At 38.2% G+C, this 22,172-nt stretch overlaps 2 protein-coding genes across 2 annotated transcripts; both read right to left on the reverse strand.

Moving 5' to 3' along the window:
- Nucleotides 1–710: 710 nt before the first annotated feature.
- Nucleotides 711–9,335, reverse strand: LOC124172164 (zinc finger protein 436-like). Its single transcript, XM_046551583.1, has 2 exons — nt 9,130–9,335; nt 711–2,523 (listed from the first exon to the last, which is right to left on the reverse strand). Exon 2 carries the CDS (start codon nt 2,501–2,503, stop codon nt 896–898), a length of 1,608 nt encoding a protein of 535 aa, XP_046407539.1. The 5' UTR covers nt 2,504–2,523; nt 9,130–9,335; the 3' UTR covers nt 711–895.
- On the reverse strand, nt 7,739–19,600 carry LOC124172085. The gene is made up of 10 exons (XM_046551492.1): nt 19,433–19,600; nt 19,181–19,318; nt 17,537–17,704; nt 16,706–16,825; nt 16,290–16,421; nt 14,624–14,749; nt 13,930–14,061; nt 12,033–12,158; nt 10,631–10,762; nt 7,739–7,975 (listed from the first exon to the last, which is right to left on the reverse strand). The coding sequence occupies exons 1-10, from the start codon at nt 19,598–19,600 to the stop codon at nt 7,739–7,741; spliced, it is 1,479 nt and encodes a 492-aa protein (XP_046407448.1).
- Nucleotides 19,601–22,172: the final 2,572 nt, after the last annotated feature.

Raw genomic sequence — 22,172 nt, forward strand, 5'->3', positions numbered from 1 at the left:
CTTTCGTGTGCGTTTGTACGTGACTTTTGAGAGTACACTTCAGAGCGAAAAATTTTTCGCCGATTCTGCATAAGCTGCCAGGTATGTGAAAGGTCGTTACGATAGTCTTGTTAGTGTAACTGACCTCTTAGATAAACTCGGATGGGAATCTCTGCCGGACCGTAGATTGAAAAATAGACTAATCCTTTTAGATAAACTTAAGAGCAGTGTCTTTGCTAACGAAGTTAACGATATCTTACGGATGCCAACATACTGCGGAAGATCAGATCATATAAATAAGATAAGAGATATAGATTGTAGAACAGACAGATTCCGAAAGTCATGTATTCCACGATCAATAAGAGATTTTACCGGCAGCGATAGAACTCGTAAATAGATTCCATGACTTGTAGTGTATCCTACTAACCTATGTAACACCTAATGCATGATTCTTAATTATATTATTATTTCTAACCGCATATAGAAGTATAATTAGTTAGTATACGGGACGTTTTTTTGGACTGAGTGGTGTGGATGTGAGAGTCCAATTTCATGCTGCATCCTGGTGTTGATCACCACCTGCCAAACACCCTAGAGGTGTGAAATATTTCTAAACCAGCCACGTGAACGGCGGTGAAATATACCACACACACGGAAAGCCAAAGGTCCGTGGCTCAATTCCCCGTTCAGGGGAAGTTTTCCTCATGGCAATTCTTGTATACCCAAGAGGTGGCTCGCAGGGTATTACGTATATGTAGATATGCAAACTTTTATTAGTAAATTCAGAGAAAATGTTTTCTCAGACCATGTTTAACTAATCTTACATTTACCGACGTACTATGACGTGATCACGAGAAGAAAATAAAAGAAATAGACTATAAAGCAGAGAGATTTAGAACGCCATTCTTTCCTCATTCTATGTAGATGAAGAAGGCTTCTTTTCCGAATGCGTGCGTACATGTCTGACGAAGTGGCTCTTATTCGTGAAAGAGTTTTCACACTCGTTACAAGAATAAGGCTTCTCTCTCGCGTGTGTACGAATATGAGTATTTAAGTTGCTCTTACTCGAGAAAGACTTTTCACACTCGCAGCATGAATAAGGTTTCTCCCCGGTGTGCGTGCGAATATGCGTGACTAAGTGGTTCTTGTTTGAGTAAGACCTTTCACATTCGTTGCAAGAGTAAAGATTCTGTCCCGTGTGGTTACGGATGTGTGTACTGAGGTTGCCTCTCTGAGCGAAAGTTTTGCCGCAAATTCTACAGGAATAAAGTTTCTTTCCAGTGTGGGTGGGCATGTGGGAAACGAGAATGTCTCTCCTAGAGAAGGACTTGCCGCACAACTTGCAGATATAAGGCTTTTCGCCCGTGTGTGTTCGGAAATGAAGTTTGAGACAATCCGATCGAGTGAAAGATTTTTCGCAGATTGTGCACGAAAAGGGCCTGTATCCCAAGTGCGTGCGCACGTGAGAGACTAAGTGGCTCCTGTTCGAGAAAGACTTTTTGCACTCGTAGCACGAGTAAGGTTTCTCCCCGGTGTGCGTGCGAATATGCGTCACTAAGGTGCTCTTAGTCGCGAAAGACTTTTCACACGCGTCACAAGGAAAAGGTCTCTCGCCCGTGTGTGTCCGGACGTGTCTGTCGAAGCTACCTTTGTGAGTGAAGCACTTGGCGCACACGCTACACGAATACGGTCTCCCTCTCTCTCTCGCACCCACGCGATTGCGAAGGTTTCTCGTGCAAGGTGACTTTGAGGATAAACTCTGTGAAGTTGATTTCTCTTCTACGGGGAAACTTGTCGACACTCGTCTTACATCTTTTTTGTCCCCTTTTCCGCCACTGGTTTCCTTGGGAAAGTCATTTCTTTTTCGACTCGTCTCTAGTCTCTCTAGCCCACGTAATGTCTTGGAGGAGGTAGGCTCGCCAGAACTGCTATATCCGCACGACGGAAGTGCTTCCAGAGACACACCTACGATTGAAGATTCTGCTACAGCATCAAAATTATGAGCAACAGAATGATTTTTTATGTGTTCCATTAGCTCAATTTTGTTCTTGAACCTATCTCTGCACTTTTCGTTTTCGTTTGATCTGTAACTGTTCCCTGGATTATTGATCAAGCAATTAAGTTTCTTCTCATTGTCTCCCATGATGGTCTCACAACCACTTCTGTCATTTCCACTGATTCTGATAAGTCTAAGGTTATCCGTGGTATTTGGTGCATCACAACCACCCTTCCCAGTAACAGTCACTGAAGCTCCGCCTCCTATGCTTTTAAGTGATTCGATGTCTTTTGTTTTAAATTGCCATTCATCAGGAATTGAGCACGGTGATAACTTAGCAGTACCAAGATTACCACATTTTTCCAAGTCTTTATCCATCATATTTCTTCCTATCCCCACATGAGATGCTCCAGTCTTGGGACCAATTTGTGTCACTGAAGATGTGGGACCAATGAATTCATGCGTTGAGTGATTCCTTACACTTCCTTCCGCAGGCAGGTATGAAGTTGATGTTGTTTCAATGGGCATTCCATCGGCTGTCTGGATGCCTAAAATAGAATTTCAAATTGTGGCTATTACAGTCAAACATGCAATCTAAGACTACTAAACCTACAATTCAAATTTGGTTGACTGAATGGATGAAGCAATAGAACAGATGGCTCATATTTAGCCTGACTTGGACTTGAGCCTAGAGACACTCGAGATAAATGAATAGAGAGGAAAAGAAGAGAAAGTGACACAAAACGTAAACAGGACGAGGTCAACAGGGCTGTACACAATGAAAAAATTGCTAGTAGCAGGGTAAAATGGTATATTTGACTATAAAGGCAAGCGTACATACACTTCACACATCTGGCTTATGATTGATGAAGAATAATGAAGTCATGTCCCTTCAAGAATCGTCCTTTACATTACAGATTGGGATTTCAACAATTTTGTTTTATCTTGTATTGCCCCAAAGTAGATATTTTTAAAATGGAGAATAATTTACTTTCCTATCTGATATTTTATGATTGGCAAGTATTTTGTAAATTAAAAAGGTTCCTTACAGTCGCAATCGTAAATTTTTCGGCATTCAAGGTGATAGTATCTAGAAGAAATATTTTGAATTTTTCCTGAATTACTTTACATAAAACTTGATTAACTTTTAAAGAGAAAATCATCAAAATCCACAAGAATTTCCCAGAGATAAATGTCCTTAACTGTCATGAAATAAACGAGTATTTGGAGGGGTAGCGGGGTCCCGTATTCCAAGCAATGCATGCAAACCTGAGGTCTTATATTTGCGTTGGGTTATTAGTAATTCCACTCTGTCTCGTAATTTTCGTTTAAAAAATTTCCCAAGCTTTCTTCCGCAGAAAAGCGCATCTTATAACTTGAGAAGATATTCAAGGAACCTTGAAAACGCTTAGGGCAATGAAAGCAGAAATTCTCAATAAATCATATATATACATTTACATCGGCCACCATCTTGTGTTACGTGCTACATTGTATTTTGCCCAGAGTTGATACAGTAGATCGATACCAAATTTAGTTCTGCTGCGGGATGAAAGCATATCGAATTTATTTTGGCTACCACTATCAGCATCAATGGCAGAATCATGACGCATTTTAGAAAAAAAAGAGTACAGATTTCAAATTTTTGGGCAGTATGACAGGATATTAAAATTGGTTTGGAGGCTCATGAGAGATGAATTTCCTGCTTTACTCTCGCTGGCTAAAAATTCTTTCCCAATTAATCCCTTATTTCTTTTTAACCGTTCCAGCGTACGTAAGCCTTTTTCTTCCAGAAAATTTTGGCCTGGGAAGAAATAATGAATAATGAGCCAGTTATCACCTGTAATGTTCCTGCGAGTACCCACAACTTTTTCAAGAAACTATTCCAATATGTTCAGATAAAATTACTACTGTAGTATAGATTTCGGGTTGTAAAAATAAAATAAGTACTATAAAGACAAAACTTACTATGAAAAGCTGTTGCACAATCGGGACTGCTTATTTACAGTTAATTGTAGAAAATACAGAAAAATTCCTATTCCGTTGACTAATAAGCAATGCTGCTAACAAGAAGATTTGCATGTGTCTAAATGCTACAGGCAACTGACACCCCCTATAAATACTCATGCATCAGCCACGCTAAGAGGAAAGGATCCCTGAAGAAGGGTACTTAAAATACTGGAACTACTGGTAATTGGCGTTCCGGCATTGTACGAGTGCTGCTCTTTGTAACTCACTGCTGGGAAATGGGTTGAGCTTTGTTGCTCGTAAAACTTGAGCATCTGGTCGCTTGCACACCCACCCCTCTCCCAGGTGGAGGAGGCAAGAAAGTACAAAAGCTGAAGTACCTATTACTGTAACAAATAAATGTTGAACGTTGATGCTGAGAGAAAAATGTTATACCACAGGCCATTACATCAAAAGGCCAAACATGTGGCCTAGTAATGCCCACTTCCTGTCGTGCTGTATTCAACGCTAACCATGAGCTAATTACTAACATGTAACTGTGTGAGGATTTAGAAACTTGAGAATACACAGCTACTGATAATCATGTGTATAACAAGCCGTCATACAATAACCGGCACACAGATTAAACATTATTACCAACATTGAAACATTATGAAACCACATGAAACATTATGTGGCCCCTGTGCCTACTGATGGGTTATGGGTTTATATGCATAATTATGGGCAGTCACCTAAACCCATCCAAGCCGGCGCCTACGATAGGAAAATGTTTTCATGCTATAAGTAATGTAACGGCAGCACCTGATAAGTTTCTATTCACCCTTATATTGAGAAGCACTCTTCCTTTTTTCTTCCCTTCCCTTTTGTTTTGTTTCATTTATTTTTGTTTTGTGAAGGTTCATCTTATTTTATGCTATGTGTGCGCGTGCGTGTGCCATATTTAAATCTCGCGCACAGCGAAAAGTGCTCCGCCTTTAGAGAATAAAGTGTACTACTGGCCACCGCCCTCCCCTCCCTTCCCCTCTTACGAAGTTTACGTGGAAGAAAGTGGGTCAAGGAAGTGGAAGAACACGGCAGATGATCGGGGAAGGCGGTTCAACTTCTGCCTGCTCAACAGCTGAGCGATTGAGCCACTATTGCGTCAGGAGCTACGGCGCGTGGAAACTTCCTAGCCAACAGCCCGATGTAGACGCATCCCGTGGCCTGCAACCCCATCAGCCTCTGCCAACCACCGTGGGAAATCATCCCGGGGATAGACACGGCTCCACACCCAACGGGAAAACATCGCGAATTGACGAGACGCCGGACGACATCGTCACTTCTCTCGCACAGCGAGTTTCCCAGATTAAGGTGCAGTAAAGCCGTGCCCTCCACCACTTTCCCCGTGTGAAACTGAAACAACCACGTTTTTTACCCCATTCATCCCCTATTTTCCTCCTCAAGATTGCGCTGGAACAGTCAGTGAACCATAAAGTCATATTGTGTCGCAGTGGACTCTTAAACCCTGCAGTTTGTTGAACGCAGTTCAACTCTGATTTATTTTAATTTTTGTCAAGTTGCTTTTTGATTCCTTGTAAGTGCTATTTCCATGTCAATTAGTTTTAAGTCGCCCCATTCCATCCCCACTAACGTCCCTTTTTCCCGAGTGATGTATCTCATATTTTGTGTGCTTCATGTTATTTTCTCATGCTTTTGAGAATAAATGGTTTATTTGTTTAATGCAACCCACGAGTACGTGTGTTTTCCTCCGAACCCAGCCCCAAATCCCCAATTGTTCCGTCGTTTCGTGCCCTGACCTACTCGTTCCTACGTCGTCCGCGACCCGAGATATTTCTTGCTCTAAATTAGTGGAACGCGATCCCGTCCGCCACAGTAACATAAGAATAAATTTTAAACCTCTGAGCGGATCTCTTCTTTGAGGAAGAAGTTACCCTTGATCTTTTGTTTAACCAAATTTTGCATTTGAATTTTAACAATTTACTCTTCAAAAAGAATTTCCAACATTTTTAATCACTGTGGAGTTTTAAACGGAGATCAAGCGTTGTCAATAACAAAGGTAGAGAACACTAGGTACTTAATATACGTCCAGAAATCCATTATTTTTAGCAATATAATTTCGTTTACAAATTGTGTACGCACAGAAAAAAGGTAAAATTCATTTCAAACTATTAAATATTGTATCATGCAATAAAATACATCATTGCCAAACGATTGACAATATAACCACTTTGTGATGGAGTACTGCAGAGAGGAAAATCATAAATTAGTGGGATGGTTGGGCTAAATTGCCAAGGAGTGGCACTTACTTCTCACTAACCTAGGTCTCAGACTTAATTCTCAAAATCTCTGAATACTCAAACTGATGAAAGGCTGAACTTACCTCCAGTGGCATGGTTGATAAAACCAACAGCTAGAAATATCTAACTAGACAAAATTAGCATGTATACCCACTATCATTATAATGCAGACCTATAATACCTAACTCCTAAAATTATGGAATTGAAATGAAGTCTAGCTGTTCTTATTTATCACCAATTTCATTTCTGGACCATTCCTCTCAAGTCTATATTATATCCACGATATTTTATACTCCGTGTAAGCTTCATGCTTGACTCTCAGTAAAATCTAACAAAGCACCATTGCAAGTCCTAGGGAAAAAGGGTGAAAAGGAATTCACTCATTTAAAAAAAATTAATTTTCCCACTGATAAAAATGGACCAAAAGCAAAGCTAATTTTTGCATTTATTATTTGACTAAGTTCCACGTTCACATTTTCTATAAGCCCTGAAAAATACATTTTAGATACTAAATTCTCACACAAAGTGCTACGTTCTGGTGATTTGTCACTAATTTTTCTCAATGAACTGGACTCAAAAGCTTGACAGGACGTGACTATGAATTTGTAACCGTCTAAAATGCCACAAGGAGAAAATTATTAAAATTTTGCAAGCCAATGGTCTAAGCAGGGAAATATTCAAAAGTTTTGGTACAACAAAAATTTTTGTATGTGAAGACCATTAAAAAAGATACAGATGACTGCAAAATGTAAGTAAATATAACTGCCTTTATCAATTGGCACTATAACTAAAGAAATCAAACAATATGGATGGATGACTAACTCAGATTCTTCATCCTTCACAATCAGCTACGGGGAAGCAAATACTTTGCGCCGTAGATCGCACAGTGCTGGGCTGGATTGAAATAGGACATGATTTGACTTGGTTAAAGGCATCCATAGAGACATATGGTTATTTGAAAGCATGGCACCATGCCGTAGATGGCGGCCAGTGAAAAGGCGTCCCTTATAAAAGCAGCCTAAGCCTTATCTGGATTCAGCTACTCGTAGCCCTTAACAGCACCCACCCACTGCTAACATAGTAGAATCTACCGATTTGATCGATAGATTTTTCTTCCTCATAGGAAAATCTACTAAAATTGGTAGCATATTAATTGCGTAAGCTTGGTTTCGCTGATGGTAGGACCTGCCCGCCTTGTGACGGTGCAGAACTCCTCGTCCCCTCCCTTTCTTCCTCGTCCTTCCCCTGGAGGCGTCGTCGGGCTCCCATCGCGGCGGCGCCTCCTTTCCTTGTTCCTTCCCGTCCTTCCCCTTCTGGTGGCAGAGGAGAAAAGCTGATCGCTTATAGTCCCTGCTCCAGGAGTGTATCCAGCAAGCCCGTCCTAAGGGTTTCGTTCCCACTGCTAACATAGTAGAATCTAACGATTTGATCGTTGGATTATTATTCCTCAAAGGACAGCCCTCTAAAATCGCTGGCACTGTAATGGTTTTTCCCGGTTTCGCTAATAGTAAGACCCGCCCGCCTTTCTGACGGTGCGGGATTCCTTGTCCCATCCCTTCCTTCTCCAACCCGTCCCAGGAGGCATCGTTGGACTCCTATCACGACGGCACCTCTTTCCTTTCTCCTTCTTCTTCTCCTTCCTCCTCCCCCTTTTGAGGTGCAGAGGTAATATGCTATCGCTTGCAGACCTCAGCCCAGGAGAACAACCCCGCGAGCCCACCCTAGGGTTTCGTATCCTCTGCTCACATTGTGGTATCCATGGAAAATCGTAGAAAATTCCCCCCACACAAGAAATTTGTTCCTTTCCGTAGAAACGTTAAATTATGGTTTCACTAGTAGTAGTAGGACCCACCCACTTAAAGTGACGGTGTGGGATTCCCCCTCCCTATCCTTCCAATCCTATCCTATTCCAGGTGGTGCCATGCGGCTCCTATCGTGGCGGTGCCTCCCTCCTTTTTCCTGCCTAAACTCCCTCTTCTGTGGTGCAGAGGTGAAAAGCTAGCGCTTACAGACTCTTCCCCAGGAGTGTAACCCCACGAACCCGGTCTGGAGTCTTGTTTCCACTGCTTACGCTGTGGAATGATGGGCCATTGTCAAATTCTCAATCAGTTCTCTATTCACATGAAATGTTGGCTATATAAAAGTACCAACATGTACATCCTCCAAAAGAGGGTAGTTTCCTTCATCAAAGAAAACGAAAGGCATTAATTGCGATTCGTTACCCACCATTAGTGTATTCATAATATACAAATTATGTAAGTATTTGGTTTTAGAAATCCCAGTTCAGATTAATGTTAATGGTCAATTTTAACGTCATTTGAAAAAGGCCGAATGACGCCCATTTGATGCCACTCCACATGACGTCACACGAACCTAGATTCTATACAAGTTGATAGGAGTTTTACATCACCTGAGATTACCAATGCATGCATGAGGCACAGAACTCAGGGAAATATCTCTTAATAATCACCTGTTAAAACTGCCTATGGTCGGAAAACTTCCTTCGCATGATAGGGTATTAATAATCCTTATTTAAGCCAAGTGCTACCTGCTAGCAGGGTACTCTACACTACCGACATGCTCAGCAACAAGCAACCTGCATTTTAGCAGCAATCATAGCCTCATACCCAAGTGGATTCACACAGCAGTGGCCAGACGTCACACGGGCATTTCCCAGCATTCATGCTTAGCCATTGTGTTTTCACAAGCTTGAAAACTTTCACTTTTTGTTAAATTGAAAAAATAATATTGGCATTTAAAAATCTAAAAGTGTGAAATACGTACTCCAGAAGTTATAATCTTTCAATTTATACAATAAGAAAAAATAGGAGAACACCCTATTATTGACAACAAGTCCTTAATTTACAGAGTCATTTGCAATCCAGTACTCACCAAATGCCTTTGCAGCAGAATCCTGGGCTACATTCGAACTCTCAATTGGGTCCCCATTCTCACGTGAAGAAGGCTAGAAGTAGGCATCAAAATAAGACTAATGTGTGGACAGCAGATTCAGAACTTATTTTGGAAAGCATTTACTAAAATTCATGTTTCGATTGATATGTTCTTCATACTACGCTGCATCAAGGAAAATAATGTCAGGAATTTAAATAGTTTAAAGTTAGGTTTTTAAATATATGACTTATCTATATTCAAACTACCTATTTTATGCACACCGAAATCCCAGCAAAATCAATGTGATGATCCTCAGAGCAATAGATGCTGGTGATTTGAAACTCCAGACATAATCTTATTTGTAACAGAAATTTATTTGAGGGAGTACTTTGCAGAAGATTTCAGAGCCCATGGGCAAAGAGACACATTCAAGGAAAAGAAATATGTTCAATATTGGAAAATTAATTTAGGGTATTTTGGATTATAATTCAGTTTAAGAGCATCCAAAACTTTGAAATATATAATATAATGACATGATATAATGGAAGGGCTTTCTGAGTTAATGGAAATGAGAAATCTGTAGAATAACTCGTTATAGGACAAAAGTTGCAGTACTTCAACGGGAAAATATGCAGGTTCATTTAACACTGCTAGGAGAATTGATAAGTTGGCTTACTTGAGGTTTTGTTACATCCTGGGACTGAAAACTAACTCCTTAACATGCACTTCAGTAGAAAGTCATTAGTTTGCCCTAAAGTAATTGAACCCTTTTAAATTTATTTACTCAAGAGGTATGAGACAGTGCCTTCAAGCATGTAAAATTGTTTCAAGTGTACATGTGATACATCCATAACAAAATATAAATAACAAATGATTATTCCCACACTTAAATACATAACTCCACCACTGATCAAGGTTAACACTCTATGTCATTTTCAAGGTCTCATATTCATAAAGTCAGTCTGGTATGTTGAGCAACAGGAAGCCAAGTTACCAGTTATGGATAAATCAAGGAAGAAACAGTCAGTAGAATAGCACAACACAAAAAGGAATAATCTACTCAGAGCTGAGATACTAATACAAAAATGAGGAAGCAATACATTTGACACTACATTCGGAGCGTATTTATAAATGCTTTTAAAATCAAAAGCTGCATACAAGTCAAAAGTGGAAGCATTGAAAATGTGCTGCTCCTAATGAACGAGATGAAGATCCAATGAATCAAACAAGTAACTACTAAGGAAGTACAGATAGAAGTAGGAGAAAAGAGAAATCTTCCAAATACTTCAGGAATAGGGGAGAGCAATGCTTGTAAATTTGTCTCATAGGTCAGATTATTAAGGGTGTAAAAAAATGAAAATAAATATGAAAAGATAAATAGATAGGAGAGAGGAATGGAGGCCTGTTTCAAACCAACATTAAGATTGTGGACTTATGATGATGATACAGCTTATATGGAACTCAATTTAATAGACAATATAAAGTTCATAATATGCATTACCTGGTCAGAAGAAGCTCCATACATTAGTTCGCCTGTGACACCATCAGTGCAATCATTATGTACATATCCTTCTTCATCATTGCTAATCTCATCTTCTTTAACAGAAGAGCACTTGTATGTCACCGGATCACTCTATTGGAGAGAGGAAGTTTCATTGATACACATTTAAATGAATTGGTACAAGAAATGAAAGTGATCGCAATCAAAGCTTGAATTACATGGTGTCTGTAAAAATAAATTATTCCTGATGAACGATTCTGGTCTCTTTGTAGAAAACATATTAATTTAATAAAAAAACAATATTCCACCATTAAAGTTCTTATTCCTTCACATGCAATCTAATAATATCCTTATTAAGAAGAAAAAACTTCATGGAGAAAATTTTGAGAATGAAAAGGTCTTAAATTTATGGTCTACCCGTTTCATTATAATTAATTTCCAAATAGGAGCAAAGAGAAAAAGAATCCTGAAGAAGAGTCTCTGTCTTTCCAATAAACAGTACCCCTGGGATTTCACGCTCCTTCATTAACGGCTATTTGTTTTATCTGATTTTTTATTTTATTCCCAAACCTCCAAATACTGCTCTCTTAGGCCATTTTAAAATGGGGTATTCAACAAATTCAACAATGAAACGTACACGAACAACCATGCCCTGGATAAGGGGAACTTACCCAGGCGGGATTCGAACCCACAACCTCATGTTTGGCAGGCAAGGACTTTACCCCGCTGCCACCGAGGCCAGCAAAGCATGATGTTTAAATGTGGTTAAGCATGATGGGGAAAAAGTTGAGCTAGGTCACTTGTAAGGCTAGAGCTTTAGGTCCTTTGCACACTGACCCCACTCCCTTGCAGTGGAGGCATGAAACTAGGCCACTTGCTGAAGTACCAATAAAACTAGCATTACCATGCCAAACAATGTTTGCTGATGGCCCATATAAGCTGACCTCCTTTCGTGCACTATGTAATGCAAACCATGAGCCGGTTAATAACAAGCATCTATTTGAGGATTTTGACACCTAAATAATGGTTAGCTTCTGAATTACTGGTATTTTACGTCAGCAAATGACTAACAGCACACACATGAAACAAAATGGGCTATTGGGGTGCCCCAAGTGCCCAATAAAGGACTATTAAGGTATAATTTATCAGTCCTATGATTTTTTAAAGTAAAATATAAGGCATGTAAATTACAGTCCAAATGTACAATATAAAATGGAAAAATATCTTACTTTGACGTGAGAAAACTTGTAGCAATTATTAGTATCTTAGAATGGAATGGGTTACCATTAAATCCGAGTAGAAAGGACAATGTCCTATCATTAACAATGGTATTAATTTAGATTTCTACCAATTATTTCCTTCGTTCATTAATTAAATTTGATTACAAGAATTCCATACATACCTGGGCATCCTCCTCCAGTGATGGTTCCTTCTTTGCCTCAATCAGTGTCCAGTCTGGGTCTGCCACCATGGCTCCTGTGCCCTCAGCTTCCCCCTTTTCACCTTGCAAATCAGTGAAGGTATTGAGCTGTAACATGATTCCAAACAATAATCATTAATGATTGAGATACTCGAAATATAGAAATGCTTTGCCAAATTTGTCACATGTATAAAATTTAAGTTTCAAATGGATATATTCACCATAATAACCTGCGAGCTACCTGAATGTAATTAATGTCAGGAATTCATAATAATTATAATTATGTTTCTTAATATTCTCTCAACTATATACCTAATACCTCATATTTACATAACAAAAGCCCTGTAAAAACCACGTGATGATCCTCAGGGCAATTGTATCTGGAGATATTAAACTCCAGAATTCATGCTATTCATTACAGAAACTTATTTAACAGTACTTTGCATGAGAATCCAGAGCGCGTAAATAATAACATACATTCAAGGAAAATAAATAGGGGTGATAGCAGAGAATAAGTTAAGTATATATTTTGGTTTATAATTCAGTTTAGAGACATCAAAATTTTGAAAAATGAAAATGACTTACTCAGGTAAGATAAAACAGAAGGCGATTCTTAGTTAACGAAAATGAGAAATGTGTACATTAATTCCTTATTGGACAAAAGTTGCATAACTTTAATGGAAAAATATGAAGGTTTGTTTTTCTCTGCATGAACAGTTGATAAGTGGTGCATATTTGTGGTGCTTTTACATTCAGGGACTAAAAAAATGTTTACAATTTATATTTAAGGAGAACCTCATTATTTTGCCCAGAAATAACTGAATCCTTTACAACTTATTCGCTCAAAAGTTTAACGACATTGCTTTTAATCATATGAAATTGTTGTAAGTGTAAATGCAATACATGCATGATAAAATATATAAACAACAAATGATAACTTCCATACTTGAATGCATAACCCCACTATTGACCATGGTTTTAACATTGTCATTTTCACATCTCATGACCTCACAATCAGACCAATATATTAAACAACAGGAAGCAGAGCAATGAGTAATGGACCACCCTATTAGAAATATTCAATTTTGTTCAACTGAAAAGTGACAAATTTCAATTGAATATGTGGAAATTCAATTGAATGTCATTTTCATTCAGTTGAATTTCCATAGATTTCAATTAAATCTTTTGAAATTCAACTGAATTCCAATAGATTCAATTAAAATTTGCCACTTTTCAATTGAACAGAATTGAATATTTCCAATAGGGCAATCAAGAAAGAAATACATAGTCACTAGAATAGCATGGCTACAAAGAGCATTCCACAAAAAAGGGGTCACTCACTATCAAGAAAGAGGGGTCTACTCACTTTCCAGAATACAAATACAGAAGTAAGGAAACAATGCATCGGACACTGCATATGGAACATATTTATAAATGATAGTAAGGCTTCTAAATTGACAGCTGCAGAAAATTTAATAGTGGATCTTTCAAAATTTATTGCTTCTGAAGAATGCAGAGGATAAAAAATTGACAACATTACAAGAAATCATGAAGAAGAGTGGGTGAAAAGAGAAGTTTTCTAAAAACCTCCACTTAATCGGTCACTTCAAAAGATATGATGCCTCATAAATACAATAGTCAGAAAAATAGAAGAAGAGGTGGACAGGAAGAAGAGAAAGAATAGTTCTGAATGTATTATATAGGTCAGGTTATGAAGGATATAAAAAAAGAAGACCACAAACATGAAAAGATAATAAGATGATAGCCAGGAATTGAGGGCTGTATGAAACAAAATTTAGGAATGTAAATTTATGAATATGACATAGTTCATATTCAATTCAAGTACAATGCACAATAAACAGTAAATAAATAATATTACCTCATCAAAATAGTCTTGATGTATGAGTTTGCTTGAGGCACCATCGGTGCACTCATTGACTACATATTCTTCTTCACCATCACTAATCTGATCTCCTTCCACAGAAGAGCACTTGTGTGTCACTAGATCACCCTATTGGAAAGAGGAACACCCATGTATACACTTCTTTATCATTTGGTACAAGAAGCAAAAGTGATCATGAACAAAGCTTGAATTATAAACATAGGATGTCTTCTAAACACCTCACCTCATCGGCAACATCATCATGGCCTGATAAAAAAATCAACAGACCAAGAGAAGGACAGGTGGACAGAAAGAAAAAATAGAATAGTTCTGAATGTATTACATACTTAAAGGTATTAACACGTTGCGTACCGGGGTAAGTTAATGTTTAGAATGTAACTTTACCCAATCAAACGTTATGATGCATCAATTCATTTGAATAACAAACAACAACTGAAAACACAATAATGAATAGGTATTTTACACTTAAAAATTATTTAGGTTGATGCGCCTAAATGACAAGAATCTTTGCCATCCGTCCAGAACGTTCGGGACAAAAAAGACCACAATTCTCGCCATCTGAACGCAAAGTGCTACCCACTATATGGATTTGATACTTTTGGATTTAAATTTTTACCTATAAAGTCCTTCGTCCAATATTGAAATTCAATTCAAAGAGTTCCATACATACCTGGACAATCTCCTCCGGAGATGGTTCCTTCTTTGCCGCCTCCAGCGTCCAGTCCACGTCTTTCACCATGGCTCCTGTGCCCTGAGCTTCCACCTTTTCACTTTGGGAAGCAGTTAAGGTTATGGGCTGCAACATAATGCCAAATCATCATCAAACATGATTGAGATAGAGAAATATAGAAAAAATATTGAAAATTTGTCACTGGAATAAAATTAGAGTTTGTTTCATATGGATAAATTTTTCATACTATCCTGCAAGCTGCCTTAAGGTAATTAATGTTAGGAATTAATAATATTTGTAATTATGTTTTTAAATTTACCACTTTGTCCTTCTTATTTGCATTGCAAAATCCCTGCAAAAGCCATGTAACGATTTTCTGGGTAACACATTCTGGAGATGTAAAACTTGAGTTATAATCTTATTCATAACAGAAACTTATTCTATGGTCGAAATTTGCATGAAAATCTAGAGCCTATCGGTAATAACACACTCTCATGGAAAATAAATAGGTTCAATAATGTAGGATAAATTTGGTGTATTTTGTTTTATATAGAATTTTGGTTTATAATGCAGTTTAGAGATTAATACAATAGTTTCAAAATAGAGTAAAAATTTTTACCAATAAAAATAACTTACGCAGACGAGATGTAATGGAAGGCCATTCTGAGTTAACGTAAAAGAGAAATCTGTAGATAATCTCCTTATAGGACAAAGGTTGCATAACTTCAATGGGAAAATATGTACGTTCAATTGCTCTGCACAGACATCTGATACGTGGTGTTTTCAAATCCAGGGACAAAATAAAATTTATAATCCATATTAAAGTAGAACGTCATTAGTTTGCCCAGAAATAACTAAATTATTTACAACTGATTTGCTCAAAAGGTATATAACGGTGATTTCAAGCATATGACATTGTTTCAGGTGTAAATGCAATATATCCATGATAAAATATAAACAACAACTGATAAATTTACCACTTTACAGTAGAACTACACTACGGACCATGGCCTAAATAGTATGTCATATTCACAGCTAATTACCTTGCAGATAGACTGAAATATTAGTAACCAGTGGTGGATGAAGCAAGAAAGAAATAGACATTAGAATAGTAAAGGCACAGGAAGCATTCTACAAAAAAGAATAATCTACTCACACTGAGAATACAAATACAGAAGGAAACAATTTTTCAGGCACTATATATGGAGAATATTTGTAAATGGTAGGCAGGCTTGAAAATTTACAGCCGCAGAAAAGTCAACAATGAAAGTGTTGGAAATGTGTTGCTCCCGCAGAATGTTGACGATAAAAAAATTTTCAAAGTAACAAGGAAGTATGAAGAAGAGTGGGAGAAAAGAAGTTTTCCTAAAACCGTAACTTAATCACCCACGTCATGAGATATGATGGCCTTATAGAGACAATCGACAGACAAAGAAATGGACGGGTGGACAGGAAGAAGGAGAAGTAATGGCTCTGAATGCTTTCATTGGTCAGATTATTAAGAATATAAAAAATTCAAGACCATAAACATAAAAAAGATATGCCTATGATGGAGAGAAATTAAGGACTATGTGAATCAAATTTTAGGATTGCTGACTTATGACCGTGATACATTTCATATGCAATTCAAGATCAACATGCAACAAAAACTTATTAATAGCATTACCTCATCAGAAGAATCTTGATGCATGAGTTTCCTTGAGGCACCTTCAATGCAGTCATTAAGCCAATATCTTTCTTCATCTATGCTAATCTGATCATCTTTAGCAGAGGAGCACTTGTATGTTACTGGATCACTCTATTGGAAAGAGGAACGCCCATTGCTACAGATACAAATTCATTGGCCGAAAAAGCAAAAGTGATCATGACCAAAGCACCAAAAACACAAATACACCAAATATGTCCATTACAATGAAACATTCATTTTAATTAATTCATTCATGGAAGCACTTCCATGGTTGCTCACGATCAGGCGAGAAAAAAATTCTGTTGGTTTCTGTTGAGAGGTGTTGGGAACATTCCACAACTGAATGACATTGCCATAGCAAAACAGTACTACACTGGGCAACAGCGTACACTCACCAATTCATCAGTTGCCAATGGGTCTGAGACAGCACTTGGCATTCCTGTTGGATCTGATGCGTACAGCGGAGGATTATTCCCTTCACTGATGTGATCTTCCTTCTCCACTTTCACAAGAAACTATAGAAGAATAATGGGCATCACTCAAAAAAGCAAATCAATAATAAACTCGTTTGATTATAAAAGCTCCTCTTTTCCTTGCAGCCAACCAAGTTGGTGAAAATATTCATGACATTCTTGCGACTCACAGATCAAACTCCAGAGTATCCATGTCCAACTAGGGAGGGGGAGTTATGTCACAAAGAGCGTGTGGTTTCAATGAGTTTTGGTCACTTACAGGAGAGGCAAAACAGCTGGAACGATAGAACAAGGTTCCACTGTACATTGAATTGTCTTCATATTTTCTTTACTCAGGCTTATAAAGAGTTGCCACAACAGTTTTTGCTGGTAACTTAGTCGAAATAGAGGAGGAAGATGGCTTGAGCAAATAGAGGGCTAATATGAGACACAGCCTAGTTTAAGCCAACACTTATAGCTTGAAGTGAGATTTGACAACGTTATCCAAAAGTCTACTCAATGGGATAAGAGACATTTCATTCAAAAGATTAGCAGTGTTGTACAAATGATATCGACTTGTATGAAAAAAGATTTTTTCGGTTCGACTTTTTGCCTCATAAGTTACTATTGGACAAGTGCAACAACTGAAAGTAGCATAATTGTTAGTATCTTATATTTATGACAAACACACCCTCTTTCTTCATGCAACCGAGAAATTTGTACAACTGAAGGTGGTTCTACTCTGGTTTTACTGTCTGCGAGAATATATCTTACCAAGTTATCACCCCTGGGCAGTAGGCAGTCTGGCACAGGAATGTATATTTCAGTGAATTGGGCTGAGCATGTGGGCTGTGAATTGATTTCAATGACATCTTGAATGTAGCCCTTAGTCTCCACAGAAGGCCCCGAACTGTCATCAGCTGCCCCTCCTCCATCAAATCTCTGGAGAAAAAGTTACACTGACGAAACACCTATCTCCTTAATAACACATACAAGGGATGCTCGTAGCCTTTATGAAAAAGGACATTAAACACATTGTCTCTGCTTTCATACAAAAATGCAGAGATGTCTGCGCGTCTGTTAATCAATCACTGACAAGTTACAGCACCGACTAAAACGAAATCAGTAAGAAGATCCTTGATATTCCGAGTTCACACTGTGTCCTTTATAAATTTCTTTGAGGCCATGGAAGCTGGCCCTTCAAATTTATGCAGTTAAAAAAACTAAATGCTTGAGTTTCTTATCCTTATACTCAAATAACTTCTGCAATGATAATTTTTGGAGTAGTAGCTTTTAAAAGGCCAAAATTCTTTTCTCACCAGTGGAGTCATGGAAAAAACATGTAAAACATGTTTTCAATGTATTTATTATGTTCAGGACCTACGAATACTCAAATATAAACTCTGGAAGGGAAGGGATTAACAAACAATATTACACCTTATTTAAGTCGATAACCCAAAAAAATTAAGAATGTATACCTTGCCACGCATGTATTTCACATAAAGGATGAGTGCAGGCTTTCCCTGTGTATAGAATATGGTGGGAGGTTAGTCAGGAGTTTCACTGGGTCAGGTTCTACAACTCCATCTCAGCCGATGTTTCAACGTACCAGTTGTCCATCATCATCAGGGCATGACCTGATGACAAAGGAAAACACATTCATCAAAACGTCGGCCAAGACAGAGTTGGAGAACTGGATCTGATGGAATTCCAGAGTAACCTTCCACATATCATATACTTTGCGATGATTTTGAAGGCTGTTATGTAGGATAAACATCTCAATACCTAAAAATAGTACGTATTTCCCAACACAGGAAACCTTTAAACTTTTTAGTCACACAATTCATAGAATTGCAATTTTTTAACATAATTTTAAAAACAAAAGTTTATCTGAAAATGATTTAAAGACACAGCTTGTGAAAGCACATATACAAATAACTGTAATACCAGAACTAACATAAATGGTACTAGTAAAATATTTTTGAACGAACTTATTGTAGTTGACGCAAATGTAAAAAAATGTAGTTAAATGTTGGAATATAACATCGAAATAAATTAAACTTAAAGCTATAGAAAACACATATTTGGTTTCTGATTTTACATTATTTGTTAAAATGTTTTCTAGGATAATTTTTGCGCCTTAAAATTAATTTTTTAATAGTAGGCCACCACTATATTAATTCGTACTGTATTATTGGTCTCATGCAGATGTATAGTGCATTTCCCCACATATGTCACCAAGCAATTAATATATTACCACATTCAGTAAATCCTTATGAATTTATGTTAGAACTATTTCTGTCCGCTATCTTCCTAGATTTCTTACTGTTGTAGAAACAAACTAAAGACTGTCACTTTAAAGTAACCGACACTTACAGTGCACCACTCTTCCAAAAAGAATAAACGTAAAATACTCACCATGCAGTAATTTATCGGAAAAAATTTTTTCAGTACTGCGTTTGATTCTAAACAAATCCTTTTGAAAACACTGAATTCCGTAAGTTTCTTCAGACACAGTGGACACATGGTAGTGGGCAGGCCATCTCCCAAAGCAACCTGAGGCATAAGTAAACAAGTTATACTTCATAGATAACGACATTTTCTAGGAAAACACAGGATGAAGTAACGCCATTGTAAAGGAAAATCGATAATATGTAACATGCCACTCACTTGTAAACCAACTAAATCATGCAGGGCATCCTTCACAGTTATTTCACATGTTACATTCGAAGTGAATATGTTGTAATGATAATCGTGATTCTTCCTACAAAGTCTGCAAAGGGCACTGTCCGTATTCCTTTCCGAAGAATCGGAGGAATTCTCGGTGGTACAAGTCATGTTTACACTTGAAAATCTCATTCAAACAGGTCAATCGTCAAGGAAAGCCCCCACTCATCACCGACAAAGATCTCAAACTCTAACAAGGAAATTACATACAGCTTAATGACACATGAAAATACTTGAGAATGCTAAACGAAGGAACAAAAAATAAATCAATCCATAAATCACCTCAAAGAAATGTCACAATGTAATATTATCGACATAGAATAATATCAAAGACACTCGCACGCTCCGCGCGCTCGTTAAGGGGCTCCGCCCCTTAAAAACCCCGGTTCCGGCTTCGCCGTCTATATTTGTGTTCGCTCGAAGACTTTTTAAGTTCGAATAATCTCACCCCAGCTAGGGGCCGGCTTCGCCGGCCAGGGGGTAGGGAGGCGCCCCACTCATTCCTCGGAACGGCTTCGCCGTTCCTCGCTGAAGGGCGGCTTCGCCGCCCAGGGGTTCAGTGTGCCCCCCCGGGGCTTCCCCGCTTAATACTCGGAACGGCTTCGCCGTTCCTCGTCTAAGGTCGCCATAGCCGCCTAGAGGGCGAAGGCATTTCGGATCTGTTTCACCGTTTTTCGTTTGAGGGGAGTCCACAGCTTCTGCGCCGATTGAACATCGGGGCGGCTTCGCCGCCCGAGGGTTACTGATGCTCCTCCTCGCCTACGCCAGTTACTCCTCGGAACGGCTTCGCCGTTCCTCGTTCTGGGGCGGCTTCGCCGCCTTGGGGTTGAGGATTATTTTTGGTGATGTTCCAGGAGGTGATCGGGGGTTTTCTGGTATTTTTCCCGTATGGTTTACGGTGGCTTGCCCTCACCAAATATTCCGGATCTAGAGCTCAGAGGGGACGGGAAGTGCGGCGTAATGTTTGAGAGAAGTTCCCAAATGGGAGACTTAATGGCACATTTTACATTTGGGGGGTATTTCAGGGGGATTCCGGGGGTTTATGTGTGTATTCCAGGTGGTCACCATCCGTTCAAATAATTTCCACGGGGATGAATCGTTGGGGGCGGTGGTTTACTCACGAAAAGTACCCGAAAAGTAGAGTAATATGCAAAATTTTATTTTTAGTGGGGTGAATGTGGGTTTACCGGGGGTTTATAGGTTTGTCCTACCAGGGGTCATCAGTCGTCGACATCAATACCGTAGTGATGAGTGGCAAGGCTTGGGATAGTGGCGGAATCGTGACGAAAAATACCCGAAAAGGCTACTTATATGCAAATTTTAATTTTTAGAGGGTTTCGGGGGGTTTAAATATGACGATACCATATGGTCACATTCATTTTCTGTCATATCTAACAGTAGTGTGCCCTATGAACTCCATATTTCAGGAGTAATACAAAAAAAAGGAAACCAGTCCCCGAAAAAAGTGAGTAGTGCCCGCCATTTTTATTTTTTCGCGTTTAAATCCATAAAATCATTTAATAGATGTTTATGTTTTCTGAAAGACAATTCATAGTTGTATGTAACTACAATGTTTGAAAGAAATCAGTCGGGTAAAAATTGACAAAACCTTGTGTTAATCTTTTGGAAATCGTAATTTTCGGTGATTTTCGGAATACTTTAATTTTTTTCTGAGTAACCAAGCACGATGAAAGAAAATTGTTACCTACATTTCGTAGACGAAGTGATAAGCATATATAATAATCATTTTCGTTATCCAACACCTTAAATTAAGTCGAGGGGAGGGGAAAGTTTGATATTTTTTTCGAAAAATCAATTTTTGGACGCCATTTTAGCTTTAACTTTCTCAAATAGAAAGTAATAAATTTACTTAATTACGTGCCTACGTTCATCAGCTTTTAAAAAATGCATTAACGACTCGTGTGGCACGCACACAGCACACTAACTAAACAGGCCACATATCCGTGATTAGGCCAATTTCTTTCTATTCGATTAAATAAGTAGACATTTCATGTGATCTTTAACTATTTTCCTTTCAATAATGCTTGAATAAAAAATATTTGTCCATGATTATGCATAAAATTTAGCAAAAAAGCAATTTAAGGCGTAATTCAGCTTCTAATCGAATACATTGCTGATGCTCCCTTGAAGTCAGTAAAGGGATTCCAGAATTTCTCTTTTGTGAAATTATATTGCTTTTGAAAAATGTCCACATCAGGACTCACGAAATTAGGTACAGTATTATATAAGTCATTATTACGAATGTTATAATTCGTCATATTTTTACTCTAGCCCAGTTGTGTATGTGGGCCTCTAGTGGTTGCAATCGTAACTAATCTTTGCTTGACTGGTATGACCGGTATTATGTAAACTATAAGGTATCATTAACATGTATTTTCGATCTATTCTGCTGCAGTCTGATTTCTTTTTGAACTGATATTTAAATGTGAGTTTTTCACAATCCCTTTTTATAGAGTATACCTCTCTATGTTATGTCAGACAAGGTAAGCAAGGATTGGTTTAGATTGCAGCTTTATAACTACAATTTTTTCCACTAGAGTAACATGCACGCAAATTGCCTGTAGTGGAAAAATTATGAATTCTTGCCTCCTTTATGATGAGTGATATATTATTGAGTTTATTTAACTGAATACGAACACGGCTTTTTTTGGGAAACCTTTTG

The sequence above is a fragment of the Ischnura elegans genome (assembly GCF_921293095.1).
Source record: "Ischnura elegans chromosome 13 unlocalized genomic scaffold, ioIscEleg1.1 SUPER_13_unloc_1, whole genome shotgun sequence".
Classification (NCBI taxonomy): domain Eukaryota; kingdom Metazoa; phylum Arthropoda; class Insecta; order Odonata; family Coenagrionidae; genus Ischnura; species Ischnura elegans.

Excerpts from the sequence above, each read along its gene's own strand:
- LOC124172085 (XM_046551492.1), bottom strand. The coding sequence starts at position 19,600 with ATGACTTGTACCACCGAGAATTCCTCCGATTCTTCGGAAAGGAATACG. Across the intron at positions 16,422-16,705 it reads CATTGGCAACTGATGAATTG|AGTGATCCAGTAACATACAA; the intron begins GTGAGTGTACGC and ends TCTTTCCAATAG. Across the intron at positions 14,062-14,623 it reads CTCCGGAGGAGATTGTCCAG|GGTGATCTAGTGACACACAA; the intron begins GTATGTATGGAA and ends TCTTTCCAATAG.
- LOC124172164 (XM_046551583.1), bottom strand. The coding sequence starts at position 2,503 with ATGCCCATTGAAACAACATCAACTTCATACCTGCCTGCGGAAGGAAGT.